This window comes from Salvia splendens, chromosome 1, assembly GCF_004379255.2.
Source record: "Salvia splendens isolate huo1 chromosome 1, SspV2, whole genome shotgun sequence".
Taxonomy (NCBI): domain Eukaryota; kingdom Viridiplantae; phylum Streptophyta; class Magnoliopsida; order Lamiales; family Lamiaceae; genus Salvia; species Salvia splendens.
Window position 1 is genome coordinate 4,149,681 of NC_056032.1, and position 17,163 is coordinate 4,166,843.

The window sequence follows — 17,163 nt, forward strand, 5'->3', positions numbered from 1 at the left end:
CACGAGCCCGTCGTAAGTCATCGACGGAGTTCGGTAGTTCTGTGGTAGGGGAGTTCGGGTGATGTCGTCCGAGAACGGAGTCTTCAGTGCTCCGTACACGGCGAATCCGATATTTCGTCGGTATGGAGGAGATTGAGTTCTCCTGTGATTCCGGTACCGAGGAAGAGCAGGAATATGTCGGGGTTGAGGATTCTTCTTCCTGGAAGACACGGCACTACTGCGGTAGTGACTTTCATGTCTGGATGAGGAAGGAGAATCCTCCGCTTTCGTCTTCGGCTCTTGGCTCTTTTGCAGGAAGGCTAAGAACTCATCCTGCTTCTCAGCCAAGAACAGCTTGACAGCCTCATTCAAATCAGGCTGCTGGGAAGACTCAGTGGGACGATTTTTGGAGCGGCCTGTTCCTTCGCCATGAGAACTGGTGGTGGATTTATCCCTAGGCTGTTTTCCAGACCTATGGGATGGATTGGCTTCCTCCTGGTTCTCACGGGCAGGAATACGGGTACTCTGCGATCTGGTATGCATTTTTTGGGTGGAAAAAAAATGGATCAAAAATTCGCTTTATCACAAATTTTGTTCTCTGTTTCCCACAGACGGCGCCAGTGATGGGTCCGCGAATTTTTGATGTTAGCAAATGCTGGTAGAGAATGAAAATACAGACACAAAGAATTTACGTGGTTCGATTTACTGAAGTAAATCTACGTCCACGGGAAAAAGGGAGGACAAGATTGTATTGCTTGATCTGTTTTCTACAGCTTACAAATACAAACTTGCTATTTTGCTATATGGTGTTTTATCTCTAGAGAGCTTAACCTCCTCATATCAGATCTAAGTTCCATTTATATCTTGGACTAAGATCGTGGCTTGCATCACCACCCTAAGTCGTGGATGTCGTGTAGGTCATGGCCTAAGATCGTGGATGTAGCGTAGGTCATGGCCTACGATCGTGGCCTGAGTTGACACCACGTGGTAGTGGGTGTGTTGGACATCCTGTATGGGTCCACTAACTCCTTGTTCGGTCGAATACTGAGACCGAACTGCTTTGGTTGCCGATCTGAGAGTAGAGCTTGATGCCGACCTGAGAGCAGAGCTTGATTGGTTGGCTTTTACCGAGCTGTAGGTTGAGGCCGAACTCTTTGGTAATGCCGAACTCATACTCCTGCTTTGGTTGCCGATCTGAGAGTAGAGCTTGATGCCGACCTGAGAGCAGAGCTTGATAGGTTGGCTTTTACCGAGCTGTAGGCTGAGGCCGAACTCTTTGGTAATGCCGAACTCATACTCTTCCTTGGGCTTTGGGCTGATGGGCCGTCATTGCTGTTGGGCTTGTTTAGTACGCACCCCATCAACGATATATATATATATGATGTCAGCTGGCTAATTGCTTTTTCACAAGTTATTGAATTTAATTATCGTATCACTGCTCTGAGGTAGTGAGCTTTTCACTCTATCAACTTACCATATAATACCTAATTACTTAAAACTTCGACATGTAAATTAATTAAATGGCAAGCATCCAAAATTGAAAGGGATATTGACACCTAATGTCATGAAATTTTTAAAAAGTTGGGTTTTTTTTCCACGAACTTTGAAATTGACAAATAATATCACGAATTTTACCCCGAGTTTGTTATTTCCCACCAATGAAAAATTCCAGCAAATAATATCATGATACGGATTTTTTTCGTAATTTCTCGACAACAACTTCGAGAGTTTCAAGATTTTCAATCTTTGAGAATAGTTTTTCTTAAAGCACACCCTCCGAATTTGTTCTTCAATATATTAATATAGCCGGAATTTTTTCACTAGTGGAAAATAATAAATCCATGGTAAAATTCGTGATATTATTTTCCAATTTCAAAGTTCGTGGAAAAAATTCAACTTTTTGAAAATTTTGTGATATTAGAGGCTAATATACCAAAATTAATATAGAATGAATTTCTTACACTGTTACACGTACACTACAGGTGCCTTCAACTAAGATGCTTTAAATATCTACCTAGCATACTATCGTTTTTTTTTTTGTTTTAACTTTATCTGGTATCAACATGACATGTAAGATCCCTCGCATCTATTTTATCTACAAATACCAAAAAAAATAATGATTTGACTTTTTTTTCCCGTAACATCACAAATACTACTCCCTCAATCCCCTATTAATTGTCCTATTTGATTTGAGTTGTAAAAAAAAAAAAATTGAATCGAATAAATTAGTCATATTTATATATTCTATACTAGTATTTAACTATTTTTTATCTCACTTTTAGTTTGTGTCTTCAAATTCAATTCAAATCATATTAAAATGAGTCTTTCGTTGGTGGATATTTGAAATCACACAGTACTTACTATATGATCGTAAAATTTGTATAAATAGCCACAGGTTCCTTTCCAAACTTCTTCACCCAAATCATAAGCCACTTCAATAAAATGAAAGCAATATCCTGCCACCTCCTTCCCATAAAACCCCCCACATCCACCCCCCTTCCGCGGCTGCTGCCACCGCCAACATACACCACCCCCCGCGCCATCTCCATCACCGCCCCATCCATCCCTGCCCCCGACACCAATGCCTCCGACGACGCCGTCTCCGCCTTCTGGGACTACCAGTTCCTCTTCGTGTCGCAGCGCGCCGAGACCGCGGAGCCCGTCCCCCTCCGCCTGGTCGACAGCGCGCTGCCGCTCGGCTTCCCCTCCGGCACCTACTACCTCACCGGCCCCGGCCTCTTCTCCGACGACCACGGCTCCACCGTCCACCCCCTCGACGGTCACGGCTACCTCCGCTCCTTCCGCATCGACGCCGCCGCCGGGACGATCGACTTCGCAGCCAGGTACGTCGAGACGGAGGCGCAGGCGGAGGAGCGGGACCGCCACACTGGAGAGTGGCGGTTCACGCACCGCGGCCCCTTCTCCGTCCTCAAGGGGGGTAACATGGTCGGAAATACCAAGGTCATGAAGAACGTCGCCAACACGAGCGTTTTGCGGTGGGGAGGCCGCCTCTTCTGCCTGTGGGAAGGCGGCGATCCCTACGAGATCGAGCCGCGGAGTTTGGAGACTGTCGGGAGGTTTGATCTTGCCGCCGGGAGGAGGATTGAGGCGGATGATGGCGGCGGCGACGATGGTACGGTCAGGGCGAAGTTGTTGGACGTTGCTGCTCGGGTTTTGAAGCCTTTACTATACGGTGAGAATCGGATTTTTTTTACTGTTTATAGCACTAATGGAACGCTTTTGTAGTGATTTTTTTTAATTTAATTTTGTTATGCATGTAATGTGAAAATTATGTGTGTGGGAATCAATGGTGCAGGGGTGTTCAAGATGCCTCCCAGGAGATTGTTGTCTCATTACAAAATTGATGACAAGAGAAATAGATTATTAATAATGTCATGCAATGCCGAAGATATGCTACTTCCACGTAGCAACTTCACTATTTTTGGTAAGTTTTTGTGATTTCTCCTTATAATGTTAACCGCGTAATGATGAGAAATACAAGAATTTTGCATTAAAATCATCAATAGATGGACCTTTATAATTTAGAGTTATTGGTTCTTAAAATCGTTAATTTTTTTTTTTACTAAATTTGATATTTTTAGCGAATTTTAAATTGGTCTAAAATATGTATATACTTTCTATACTATTTTGTTTGTTATTCCACACAACAAGTTAATAATCTGACTTACGCATGTTTGTCATTCTTGGCACAACACTAAATCTACTTGATCTTTTACATTGCTTTTAATCCTACTTGTCACAAATTTAAAAGGTGAACTAAAATAGAATTAATGTTGTTTACCCACGTATAATAAGTTTTTACCGAAAATATTTTATTTGGGTCGGTATGAAAAATGACAAAAAGAGTGTAAAGTTTTCGTGAGAAATATCAGAATTTAACATTTAAAAATGGTTTCTAATTATTTTTTAAAACTTTTCTTTTATTTAATCCCTATACATGTGTGTGTATAGTATATGTTGTTTCATCTGCAACTTTGTGAGTCACGTGTATTATGGATAGACTGCAAATTTTGAAATGAAATACTAGTAGATGTTTTTATTGTTACTTGACTACTACTTCGGTTACCTAATTGATACAAACGAGGACTACGCTGATTAGTGGTTAATTGTTGGTAATTTTCAAGAATGATAATATTGGTTGTTTTAATTGTTTGTAATTTTCAAGAATGGCAATATTGGGGTTTTGTCGGAGAAAACGAGATTCAACATGTTAGCTAGGTGATTTAGGAGAAAACAACAGATCCAATTAATTATGTGTTTAAGATGTATACATATTCCGAGATTATGCCATGTTGAAGTTTTATTATCCATTTTTGTTTTATATGCATTATAAATAGTCCAATCTAGTGTTCATTTTTAGAGGATAGGGAGTGATAATTAAATTTCATTTTGTGGTTTAATTTTCCAGAATATGACTCCAATTTTAAGCTGCTGCAAAGCCAAGAATTCAACATCCCTGATCACTTGATGATCCATGACTGGGCCTTTACAGATTCTCATTACATATTGTTTGGAAACAGGATCAAGTTAGATATTGCAGGTATGCCTTTATTCCTTTATTTATGCAAACAGTAGGTAAATTAACATATAGTACATACCCACAATTGGATTGTTAGTGAGAAATGATCAGTACCAAAAATTATACTAATAGATATTGAATTTCAGCATCGTTTAGAGGAATGTGAAGATTAAGTTAACATCTATAGAGGAATATTCAAACATGCCACGTCATATTATATGTCAAAAAATGTCGTAATCGTCCTAAATTGCACATAAAATGACAAATAGCAAACATTGTACTTACATGGAATCATACTAAAAGAATCATTCTATAAAGACAAATTAATTAATCATCATTAATCATTCTATAAGAGTACACTCCAAAGTCCAAACTAATATTCTATTGACATCAACTTGGCTTTTTAAATGATTATATGTTTATATGAGTAACAATTATTTTTAATGTAGGTTCAATGACAGCATTATGTGGATTTTCTCCAATGATATCGGCATTATCGGTAAATCCAAGCAAGACAACTTGTCCAATTTATTTACTTCCAAGATTTGAAGACACTAAATCAAGGGATTGGAGAGTCCCAATTGAAGCACCTTCACAAATGTGGGTGCTTCACACTGGAAATGCTTTTGAAGAGAAATATGAAAATGGAGATCTTCACATTCAGATCCAAGCTAGCACTTGTTCCTACCAATGGTTCAATTTCCAGAAAATGTTTGGTAATTTTCCTAATTTACAATTAATCAATAACACGTACCATATGTATATTTTTGGGTGCTGAAATTTTTGTTTTATTTACCAATGTGTCACAGGATATGATTGGCGGACTGGTAAATTGGACCCTTCAATGATGAACTTGAAACGAGGCCAAGAAACTTTGCTACCTCACTTAGTCAATGTATTTTTAACTTGACTCTTGAAATGGATTAAAATTGTAAAATGAAGAATGTGTAAATTCAAAAGCTATATTAATTGATGCAGGTTAGTATAAAATTGGACGTGGATGGGAATTGCCAAGGCTGCAGTGTAGATAACCTGGCTGAGTGGAGCAAACCGACGGATTTTCCGGTGATAAATCAGGAATTTTCCGGCGGGCGAAACACTTACGTGTACGCAGCTTCCTCCTCCGGTTCGCGGCAAGCCTTGCCACATTTCCCGTTCGACACGGTGGTGAAGATGAACACGGCCACCAAAGCCACCCACACTTGGTCTACCGGCCGCCGTAGATTCATCGGAGAGCCGGTCTTCATACCGAAAGCCAGCGGTGGTGGTGAAGACGACGGCTTTCTTCTCGTAGTTGAGGTGAGTTATTGATTTATTTATTTGTGTGAATTGAGTTTTTTTTTTATCAACTAAATTGCGTATGTTTCGTCGTATGCAGTATGCGGTATCTACACAAAGATGTTATCTTGTAATTTTGGACCCTAAACTGATTGGCAAAAGGAATGCTCTAGTGGCAAGGTTTGAAGTCCCAAGGCATTTGAATTTTCCTCTTGGATTTCACGGATTCTGGGCTCCGACGTCCTCATCGGAGCGCCACGTGTCATCCCCTACAAGGAATCTGGAATTTTCTCATGACCCATAGGTGTAATGACGTAGATGCAAAAGGAGTAAAATGGTCATATTTAGAACATTGTTTATGAACCTTGGTGGTAGTGAATGTTACGTTTTCTTTGTAGTTAATGTTATATATGAAATGTTTTCTTTAATTGTATACTCCCTCGATCCCACTAAAATATGTACATTTAAAATGAAATGGAAATTAATATACAATTGATAATATGTACATTTAAAATGAAATGGAAATTAATATACAATTAATAAAGTAAGAGAAAAAAGATAAAGATTATTAAATTATTGTCTGTGGATAGTGAAATTCACGTTATTTTTAGTGTTCAATGAATTGTAATGGTGGGTCATAGTTATATAAATTGTTAATAAATTGATGTGTGTAGGTAATGAGTTGTAAAATGCCCATATTTTTATAGGGCAGATGAAAATAGAAAAATTAAAAAAAGAATGTTATTATACAAGTAGTAATTAATGATTTTTTATCGGGATAATTTTGTCCGAATAACATTTTTTGAACACCAATACAAACTAAGGGTAGTGATAAAATGCAAACTCATTTATTATACAATCTCCAAACTTTTCAACACAACGTCAACATAATGTCAACACAGTGTAAAATATCAAGATTTTGATGTCAACACAATGTCAACACAATATCAACACAATGTCAACACGGTGTCAACAATTGACACTGTGTTGAGATTTTCTGTTACTGTTATTTTGTAATCGGTAGACATTTTTTAACGATCCAATCATAGTTTAAAGTTTTTACAATATTTATAGTTTGCATTTGATTACATCCCTACAAATTAATGTATCAAATAGTAGCAAAAGTTATTTGCATCCTTTTCTATGAAACACTCATCAATGTGTAATTGATTATCCAAGCAAAAGTTATTTGCATCCTTTTCTATGAAACACTCATCAATGTGTAATTGATTATCCAAAATTAAGTTATTTAACATGAACTTCATCTCACCAGACTGATCATAACCAGACTATCAAACATGGTCTTTTTACAAAATACTAATTTTTAACTCATCAATTGTTAAAGGGTCTCTTGTGTAATGAAGGAATACGTACATTGCTAATAACAATATGGCTTTATTGTTAACATTGGAGTTTGTTCTATTCTAACTGCAGAGATTTGATGCTTGTATCACAACCTACATTTGGTCATTCTCTAAGTATGCGTAAGTTGGAGGTGGAAAGTGATAATTTTGTTGGAGTGACCATGATCTTGGGACACTTTGAAACTTCAATCAATTGTCGCTCTATAGTGAAGAGGGTCCGTGGTTTACTCCTGGATTTCGATTTTGTGGCTCTGCAGCATGTGCATCGAGAAAGGAACTTTGCTGCTGATTTTTTGTCTCATTATGCTTATTCTTATCATAGAGGTGTTCATGAGCTCGGGGCCCCTTCGTCGAGGCTCCATAGCTGGATGCTGCATGACAGATTAGGTGTTGCTTATATTCATTGATTTTGACTTTGTATTAGGACTTTGCCCGCTTTTTATACCAAAAAAAAAATATTTTCTTAAATATGATCAAATTAATTCGGGTTAATTTGGTTGTTTACATTGGGCTTATTTAACAGTTTGTATCTTAAAATATAATAATTGGATCACAAGATGGGCCTGGTCTCATGGGCCTTTAGATATAAAACATCGACCAAAAAAAGGAAATTTTATTGAAGAAATCAAGTCTTCTTCCTAAAAAAACTTCAACTTCCCCAAATTTCAAAACCCTGATTTCCCCCTTTGCCAAAACCCCCTCCGCCATATCTGCGTAGGTTTCACGTCCACCGCAATGGCCGGCACAGGATTCTCATTCTCCTCCTCCTCCGCACCTGCCTTCGGAACCTCATCGCCTGCTTTTGGCACCGCCTCCGGAGCCTCATTTGGCTTTGGCACCGCAACGACCTCCTCCTCCTCCTCCACACCTTCTTTTGGCTTTGCCTCCAACCCTAGCTCCGCCTCCTACGCAAATTCTTTTGGTTTTGGATCGGGAGCAGCGTCGTCTGGCTCATCTCTGTTCGGCGGTTCCGCCGCGGCCACTGGCTCCAACATTTTTGGATCAGCTCCTACTGGAGCTCCGGCTTCTGGCGTTTTCGGATTATCGTCTGCAAGCACAGGCCAAACAGCTAATGCATTTGGTTCTTCGACTCCAACTCCCGCTCCATCAACCCCCACGCCTTCCACATCTCCGTTTGGCGCCCAATCTCCATTCGGATCCCCTGCCCCCGGATCCAACCTTTTCGGGTCGGGTGCTCCAACTCCCAGTCTATTTGGTAATACTTCTTCTTCCGCGAGCAATACCGGCTCTCTTTTTGGGTCAGGGGCTAGTGCAACACCTAATCCTTTTGGATCAACTACGGCCTCCAGTGCCCCGGCATTTGGGTCGGGCCTGGCACTGAACTCAGGGCTATTTGGCTCGTCGACATCGGCTCCATCCACTGCCACTACGGCCCCACAATTTGGGGTAAGTTCCGTGTCTACGGGCATATTTGGATCCTCAACCCCAGCTTCTACCGGTGGCAATCCTCCATCCTTGTTTGGGGCAAATTCTGGATCATCTCCAAGTCTTTTTGGATCATCTTCAGCTTCGGCTTCTCCATTGGGTGTGGCGCCGTCGACCACTTCTTCAAGTTCAGCTTCCCATGTTTCTGGATTTTCATTCCCCAGTTCGGTTGCTTCGACTTCAGCATTCTCCATTTCAAGTTCAGCTGCGTCAGCACCCGGGTTCTCATTCCCCAGTGCATCGGCTTCAGTCTCTGCCGCGCCTGGTCTTTCTATTCCCTCATCACCAGCCACGTCTGCTCCTGCATTTTCATTTAATACAGCTTCTAGCACCACTTCTTCTGGCTTTTCGTTTTTGAAGAGTACCACTAGCACTGCCTCCTCAGGTTCGGCCACAACGTCTGTATCTTCTTCACCTGGTTTTTCATTTGCTTCTGCACCATCTCTTTCGAGTTCTTCAGCCTCGACATCTCTCTTTTCAACTGTCACAACAACTACCGCAACCAGTGCATCAGCTCCAAGTGTGTCTTCTGCTAGTTCTGGTTTGACGTTTCCAGCATTGACAGTGCCTGCATCGGGGACGAGTGCATCTGCTCCAACTTCAGGGTTTACAGGTTTCGGCACAACTAGTACGCCTGCATCAGGGACCAGTGCATCTGCTCCAACTTCAGGATTTACTGGTTTCGGCACAACTAGTACGTCTGCATCAGGGACCAGTGCATCTGCTCCAACTTCCGGGTTTACTGGTTTCGGCACAACTAGTATGCCTGCATCATCCTCTGGAAGCGCAAGTTCTTTCTCACTATCTTTGAAAACACCAGCAACCACAGCCTCACTTGCATCACAAGCACAGTCAAGCGTTGCACTGCCTTCTTTTGGTGGGTTTTCTTTTCTATTACGACTTTCAGTTTTGCATACTTATTTGTCTACCTGAAGCTGTTTACTAATTTCGTGAAGTGGCATGTGAAATGACTATGTGGATATGAAACTGAACTTTATTTAATTTATCCACTATTTTCCTAACTGAAATCAAAGGCCATGACATGCGGGTGTTGTACTACTGTTTAAATTAAGTTGATATTCATTATGGTGATGTCTAATCATTCCGATAAGACCAAGTCCTGTGGAGTTCAGATCAGATGTGATGGAACAAGCTTGTTGATTGCAAAGGTGAATACGCAATAATCTCAAAGAGTATTTCAATCGAATGAAGCCATAACTGATTGGACATGGTACTCTTCAATGTGTTGATGGCCATGAATCAAATAGGATTCTGTCTGTTTGAATGACTGCACAGCTGCTAAATGCAAATGTTGGTCTGTCATACGGACACTGTACAGTTTTTTGCATAAAAATCTTTATATTCCAGTGTATTGGGTCCTAGAATTTCTATCTCCGTTGCTTGTCTCGCATGTTATAGTAGTAGACATTGGCCGATTTGCTAGATAGCTTATGCACCTTCAGTATAGCTTATGCACTTTTGGTGCATTTTACCAATAACTACATCATGAGGTTGGCGATGTTATGGAAATTTAAAATTGTATGTAGGTGTTACAGCTGCGAGCTCAACAACGACAGCGAGCTCAAGTACCAGTTCTGCTGCTCAAGCATCATCTGTTCTTGTTGCAGCTGCCAGTAGTGGGTCTGTACATCTCTCCCTCTTGTTCAAGTTCATTTTGGTTTTTCTTTCATCACAAAAAGATTAGCTCAAATTCCTGAGTTGGTGGGTTCTTTGGGGAAATGTTGTTAATTATGTCATTTCTTATCATCTTGAACGTATTTTGCTAGTTTTTCATAGTTCACTGTGTTGTATTTCAGTACTAGAGTGGAACAGGATGATACTAGCATTAAATGTGCTTTGCACTGGCATATTAAACCCATTTGAGCTCTGTGCATCATAAACATTTAAAGCTTGTCTTACTGATTGCTGAGTTCTAATGCTTGTTCTGTAGGGCTGCTCTAGCCACTAGTACAGCACCAGCATCTACGCCAAAGTTACCATCCGAAATTACTGGGAAAACAGTCGAGGAGGTAGTAATTTTTACCTCTGCTCTGTTTGACCTATCCTATACTGTTTCCACGTCCTTATGTTGCGATCCTAATCCTGTACTTCTTCTCTAATGCTGAGCTGTTGCAGATCATTAAAGAGTGGAATGGGGAACTGCAGGAGCGTACTGGGAAGTTTAGGAAACAAGCTAATGCTATAGCTGAGTGGGATCGCAGGATTCTACAGAATCGTGACATTCTTCTTGGGCTTGAGGTATTCTAGTACTTGCGATGGTAAAAGAAACGAGCTGACTTTATGTTGCTTTGGTAGATGCATATCTTGTGCGTGTTTTGACTTTTCCGGTTAATCATATTACTATAACTTACATTTTTTTGCAGTTTCTTCTCCTGGATGTTTTTTTTAGTTGGCTTCAATTTATGCACAGTGGTTCAGAAGACTTGTGTTTTTCGTGTTCTCATTTGTTTTTAAGACTCAAACCTTACTAATCTTTGGAGGTGTGTGATATAAACTGTGCATAAACATTTTAAGACCATGAATACTTTTATGTCTGCAATGGAAGTGTATAAAAGTTGACTGGGTACTCTTGAATGAATGTATTCCACTTTGAACACAATTTCCTTGTTTTTGATGCTTAAAATTCAAAACTTTATCCTATAGCTATTGCACTGCATTGCATTACATCGGTAATTACTTATCAGTGCTATATTTAGTTTGGTGGTTCTCTTGCTAACTATTGTTCTTAAAATTCACTCAGACTGAAGTTGCAAAGGTAGTTGAAACACAAGGTAGTCTGGAGCGGCAGCTGGAACTAATTGAAACTCACCAAGATGAGGTATCAAATCTTTGTTTGTAGTTCTGGAAACGTCATAGTCTGCTTCATGCTATATTCCATCATGATAAGTTTATAGGGTCAAATGGAAATTTATTGAAGGAAAGAATATGGTATTGCTTTCATTTGTACAAATAGGTCAAGCTTCTATCTGTAATTGGATCTTCATTGTAATGTCATTTTCTTATATTTTCAATAATACACTTAGAGCTGGAGATTTTAATTCATAAGAATGATCTGGAAAAGTGTATGTGCCTCAGAATGATTCATTGGGGGAGTTTCAGTTCTAATCAAGTCTAACATGCTGCACATAGCCTAAGGTTGATCTTCACCGAGCTTTATTGATAAAATTTTATTTTTCTCATGTGCTTTGTTAGGTTGACAAAGCCCTGCAAAGCATGGAGGAGGAAGCTGAGCGACTGTATAAAGAGGAGCGTGGAATGCTTCTTGATGATGATGCTGCATCTACACGAGATGCAATGTAAGCTCTGATTTTCATATGCTGACTCTGCTTTATAATCCCTTGTGGTGTTCCTATATCTGTTGAGGACATCCTATGGAAGGCTTGGTTTAGTTTGGTTGATCAGTGGTGGCAATTGGTCTGGTTTTATAGCTAGCAACTAGCATGGCTCTTTCGTCTTCTTTTTTGTTCCTGTTTTCAATCATATTCTCTCTATTTATGATGTCAGGTATGAGCAGGCTGAACTCATAGAGCGGGGATTGGAGCAGATGACAGAGCAGATCAAAACAGTTATAAACAGTCTTAATGCCAGTCAAGTAGGTGCCTTAATTAATTTTATTTACATTTATATCTTTTGAATAATTAAACAATGATTCTGCATTAGGGTGGAGAGCTTGAGGCAACAGACGGAATGAATCCCCTAGATGTTGTTGTCCGCATATTAAACAATCAACTGAGTTCATTGATGTGGATTGATGAGAAGGTCAGCCTCTTCTTCACTTCGCTTAGCATGTTTTAGGTTGTTTGTTTTATACTGTATTATTAGGCCGTACGTTAACTTGTATCTGTTACTAGGCCGAGGAGTTCTCTTCACGTATTCAGAAGCTTGCTAGCCATGGCTCTACTGCTGATCGTGAACTGACTGGCCCTAAGCTGTGGTTGAACTGAGTCGCTGAATGGTGTTGATTTTTTCAGAGGTTTTTTCAGTTACATGTGGAGATTCCTATAATCTTTTCTTGTAACAGATAGTTTCAGTTTTACCTGTCTGTGTATATTGCAATTTTTTTGAATTCGTGCTTATGACGTGCCTTTTTTTAAATAACTTTTTAATACTTTTATGCTGAATCTATAAGTTTGATGGATCACTAAAATACTATGGTATGAAATTGGAGCAGTGTAGCTTATAACAAATATTTCGCCAGATATTTGTTGATAACCCAATAATATTCCATCCTTTGTTTGGAATATAAGTAGTACTATATTTTAAAAAAGATTTCATTAATTATGGAGTAATTCATATTCGAGATAGATCGTCGAAGCCAATTTTAAGATGATAGCAATAATATTTGAAGTCAATGTATCGTAACTAGTAAAAAAGTGCTGGTTTTATAGGTCAATAGAATATCCCCACTTGATAATTAACTCGTCACATTAAAATGATTGGGATATAAAGCACACGGTGAATACATAAATATTCCTACTACTACTACTACAATTTATTTATGTTTTCTTTGCTTTGATATGATTGTTATAAATTTGTGTTTGTTAATCTAATATTTGACAATAATAATTTGATAGTAAATCTAATCAAATATTTGAAAGTAAATATAATAAAATAAATATAATGCAATCTCATATTTGGTTAATGCGATCTCATATTTGAAAGTAAATATAATCAAATACTAAGAATTTGACAATATAATGCAATCTCATAATATTTGAAGTAAATAATCAAATATATATAGAGAGAGAGAGAGTTGATTCAACGGCGAAGACGCACGACGTGGTTTAATGCGACATCGGCGTGTAAAGGATTGGCATCAATTCGCATTTTCAACGAAGCAGCAAACAATAAAATAAAGGGGAAACTCACCAATTTCGCATTCAAACGGCGCGATTCTGTGTCTATGTATCAACGCACGCCTGAATCATGATCTGCATTTTGGTAACCTTTTTCAACATAATGAGATACGTTATTTAACGTGAATATTTGAAGGTACATGTGAGTGTTGATCGGTTGGAAATGGCGGAGGGGACATACGTGAAGCTGACCAAAGACCAGGTATCTTTGCAAGAGATCACCCCAGGCGAACTCAATCAGCCCATTGATATTGCAGCGGTACCTCATTTTCCTTTTTTCTTCCTAATTTTCACAATTTTTATTGGGGGATCGGTGTTATTCGGCTCATTTGTGAATTTATTTGTCGTGGTTATGGAATTTCCTAACCGGCTGCATCTGTAATCTAATTGTGATCAGTTAATTTTCCTGGATTGTCGATCAGTGAGCATAATGTGTGAAAATTTTACTAATCACCGATGGTAGATGATGTACCGTATACTGAATAAACTTAAAACAAATTAGCCACCTGCAAATCATAGCAGCTTTGAATTAATGGAAATGCATTCGGTTCTGCAAAATTGATCTGGAACGTGTTAGGGATTCATTTTGTATGCTTAGTGATCTGCTGCTTGGTTAAACATAGAGTATGAATTTGATTTATGTAGAATCTTCCTAGTCCCGTTCTGATGTTCAAAATCATGATAAGATTTTTGATCTTCTTGTGAAAGTTTATTACTCCATATCCAATCTCAAATTATCAAAGTTTATATATTCTGGTTATTTTGTTTCCAACTCTTCTACTATCAGATAAATGCTCCTACATGTGAACAATGTGGACAAACTCTACCACCGAGCTACTCTCCCCCAGCTGATGAAGATTGGGTATCTGGGATTTTTGGTTGCACTGAGGATCGTGACAGTTGTAAGTATTCGTGAAATTTAACTTTGTTAAGATCCATGGATTATCAATCTATGTACAGTATTATCTTAGAAACTACAGGGCAAGGCGTGACTCTGAAAGATCTGATTTCGTGTTAGTAATCTTTCTTGTGTGTAGTTTATATGAGGCTGATCTTGTTTGACATGTTGCTTGTTTTCTTCATTCTGTATGATCTGATTCCATGCTTAAACTGGCAAATCAAGTAGTCATTTTGATAACAATGTGATTTTAGTAACCGAATCTGGTTTTGTATCCCACTCAACTTAATTTTGTTCGAGGAAAATGGTTTCAAGACAATATCATATTTTCTCCAAGTACAGGCCTAACAGGAATGTTTTGCCCCTGTGTACTGTTCGGGCGCAATGTTGCAACCTTGAACGACGACATCCCTGAGCGAAGTGCGTGCATCAGTCACGTTGTATGCATTGAAGGTGGCATTGCTCTTGCTATCGCCACAGCAGCCTGCAACGGCATAGATCCAGACACGGCCTGCCTCCTAACCGAAGGCTTGCTATTCGCATGGTGGGTCTGTGGCATCTACACCGGCATGGGCCGACAACTGTTGCAGAGAAAATATCACCTAAAGGTAGGCAGTAAGCAGAAGTACATACCTAGTACTCATCAAGAACTAACACACACTAAAATCTGCAGGATTCACCTTGTGATCCTTGTATGGTACACTGCTGCCTCCACTGGTGTGCGATATGCCAGGAGCACAGAGAGATGAAGAATCATTTGGCGGAGGGCACTGCATCCGAGGCGACGGTGGTAAACCCGCCGCCGCGGCAGGAGATGAACGCTGCTGAGAAACATGAGGATCAAAGCTCAACTTCACACCAGAGTGGGGAACAGAATAATCTGCAGTTACAACCTCTGTGAAATTCCTTGACAAAAACTATGCTAAAAGTTTTCATTTTTTGAGGGGAAAAAAGTATAGTTTCTTTGGTCAAAATAAAACGAGACACAAAGCATACTGGTCTTACGATATTTTTCAAAAAAATGTGTTATGCAAATTTTAGTTGTATAAATCCATAAATTTATTAGTCCAACCATCGCAAATAGTATCATACTCATACACGATACTTCCAACAATTGGTATGTTTAGTGTCCCCAAAATTATACTACTAGTATTCCTACAATTAATAACAAAATCCGTGTTAATAATATATTTTTATTCGTTTTAATTTAGTTAATAATCCAAAAAAATTATTGTTGTCTTAGAGCATCTCCAATGGCGGCGAGCGGACAGGTTAGCCGATTCCCAGCGCTGGCCGGTCTGCTCGCCGAACCATTGGAACCGGCGAGCGCCATATCGGCGAAAAAATCGGCGACCCGACGCCGATTTTCAGGCTCTGACCGATCCGCTCGCCGGTCGGCTGGCCGCCATTGCAGGCTCCCGATCGGCCAGCTCAATTTTTATTTTTTTTTAATTTTTCGAAACACTATATATACGCGATTTACACGTCATTTTCATTCGCACCACTTGTTTTAACGAGTTTTCTCTCCATCTTAATTTCTGTACAAGAGCAACAACGTGAAATGAGTAACGCGGGTGGTAGTAGTGGTGGGGATGCTGAGGAGTACGAACGGCAAATGAACGAAGAGTTGGAGGCCTATACGTCCCGCGAGATAAACCAGTTGATACAAATGGCCTTGCAGCCGGCGGTACCTCGACCTCCACCCGTTGTCCACCGACGAGCAGTGATTGATCGGGATCACGTAGCTGCACATCAGCGGCTATATGAAGACTACTTTGCGGAGGAGCCGCGGTTTGGGGCGTCTCTTTTCAGGCGGCGTTTTAGGATGCGTAGGGCAGTGTTTATGCGTATCGTTGATGCTTTGAAGCGTCAATATTTGTGTTTCCGGTTCAGGTACGATGCGACTGGCAGACCCGACCACACACCTATACAAAAGTGCACTGCGGCAATCAGGCAGTTGGCCTACGGAGGCGCGGCAGACATGTGGGACGAGTACCTCCACATCGGTGAGACGACTGTCCTGGATTGTCTGAAGTATTTCTGTCAGGGCGTCATTGAAATATTCCGTGATCAGTATCTTCGAAGCCCTACCCCTGAAGAGTGCCAGGATCTGATGCATATGCACGAGGAGAAGCATGGGTTCCCCGGGATGTTGGGAAGCATAGATTGTATGCATTGGGAGTGGAAGAACTGCCCCGCTGCCTGGAAAGGGTTCTACACGACCGACTACAAGGGAAAGAATCCCACGATGGCCCTCGAGGCCGTAACTGATTACCGGCTGTGGATTTGGCATGCATATTTTGGGGTAGCCGGGTCGAACAACGACCTCAACGTCCTCAACTCGTCGCCCCTTTTCAACGAGCAGTGCCAGGGCGTCGGTCCGGCCATCAGTTTTATCGCCAACGGGAACCAGCATGATATGAGCTACTACTTGGATGATGGGATATACCCTAGGTGGCTCGTCTTTGTGAAGACGATCAGATGCGCATCAGATGAGAGGAAGACCTACTTTGCGGAACGACAGTAGTCAGCGCGCAAGGACGTGGAGCGCGCATTTGGTGTGCTCCAGTCTCGATGGGCGGAAATTAGGGGTCCAATGCGTTTGTGGCATGTCGACTGCATTACTGATATAATGTACGCTTGTATTATCCTGCACAACATGATTGTCAAAGATGAAAGTGTACAACTGACTAGTTGGGCCAATGACGATGCTAATGAAGCCGGCCCAAGCCACGGCGTGGCCGCCCCCAACGTATGAAGGGGGGTACCTCACGATGAAGT

At 40.4% G+C, this 17,163-nt stretch overlaps 3 protein-coding genes across 4 annotated transcripts; all 3 read left to right on the forward strand.

Annotated features, from left to right (window-relative positions):
* Window positions 1-2,421: 2,421 nt before the first annotated feature.
* Window positions 2,422-7,568, forward strand: LOC121757732 (carotenoid cleavage dioxygenase 7, chloroplastic-like). The gene is made up of 8 exons (XM_042153234.1): window positions 2,422-3,172; window positions 3,296-3,424; window positions 4,409-4,540; window positions 4,969-5,235; window positions 5,329-5,414; window positions 5,498-5,818; window positions 5,898-6,037; window positions 7,232-7,568. Exons 1-8 carry the CDS (start codon window positions 2,422-2,424, stop codon window positions 7,566-7,568), a joined length of 2,163 nt encoding a protein of 720 aa, XP_042009168.1.
* Window positions 7,569-7,795: 227 nt separating this feature from the next.
* Window positions 7,796-12,742, forward strand: LOC121809090 (nuclear pore complex protein NUP62-like). The gene is made up of 9 exons (XM_042209638.1): window positions 7,796-9,484; window positions 10,155-10,248; window positions 10,559-10,637; window positions 10,744-10,866; window positions 11,369-11,446; window positions 11,821-11,924; window positions 12,133-12,220; window positions 12,289-12,387; window positions 12,480-12,742. The coding sequence occupies exons 1-9, from the start codon at window positions 7,897-7,899 to the stop codon at window positions 12,570-12,572; spliced, it is 2,346 nt and encodes a 781-aa protein (XP_042065572.1). The 5' UTR covers window positions 7,796-7,896; the 3' UTR covers window positions 12,573-12,742.
* Window positions 12,743-13,353: 611 nt separating this feature from the next.
* Window positions 13,354-15,440, forward strand: LOC121794404 (cell number regulator 6-like). Of its 2 annotated transcripts, XM_042192563.1 has the most exons (5): window positions 13,354-13,533; window positions 13,621-13,743; window positions 14,272-14,386; window positions 14,725-14,990; window positions 15,056-15,440. In XM_042192563.1, the coding sequence occupies exons 2-5, from the start codon at window positions 13,648-13,650 to the stop codon at window positions 15,281-15,283; spliced, it is 705 nt and encodes a 234-aa protein (XP_042048497.1). In that variant the 5' UTR covers window positions 13,354-13,533; window positions 13,621-13,647; the 3' UTR covers window positions 15,284-15,440. The 2 variants fall into 2 exon arrangements, with proteins under 2 accessions (XP_042048497.1, XP_042048489.1); XM_042192555.1 differs by having other exon boundaries at window positions 13,354-13,743.
* Window positions 15,441-17,163: the final 1,723 nt, after the last annotated feature.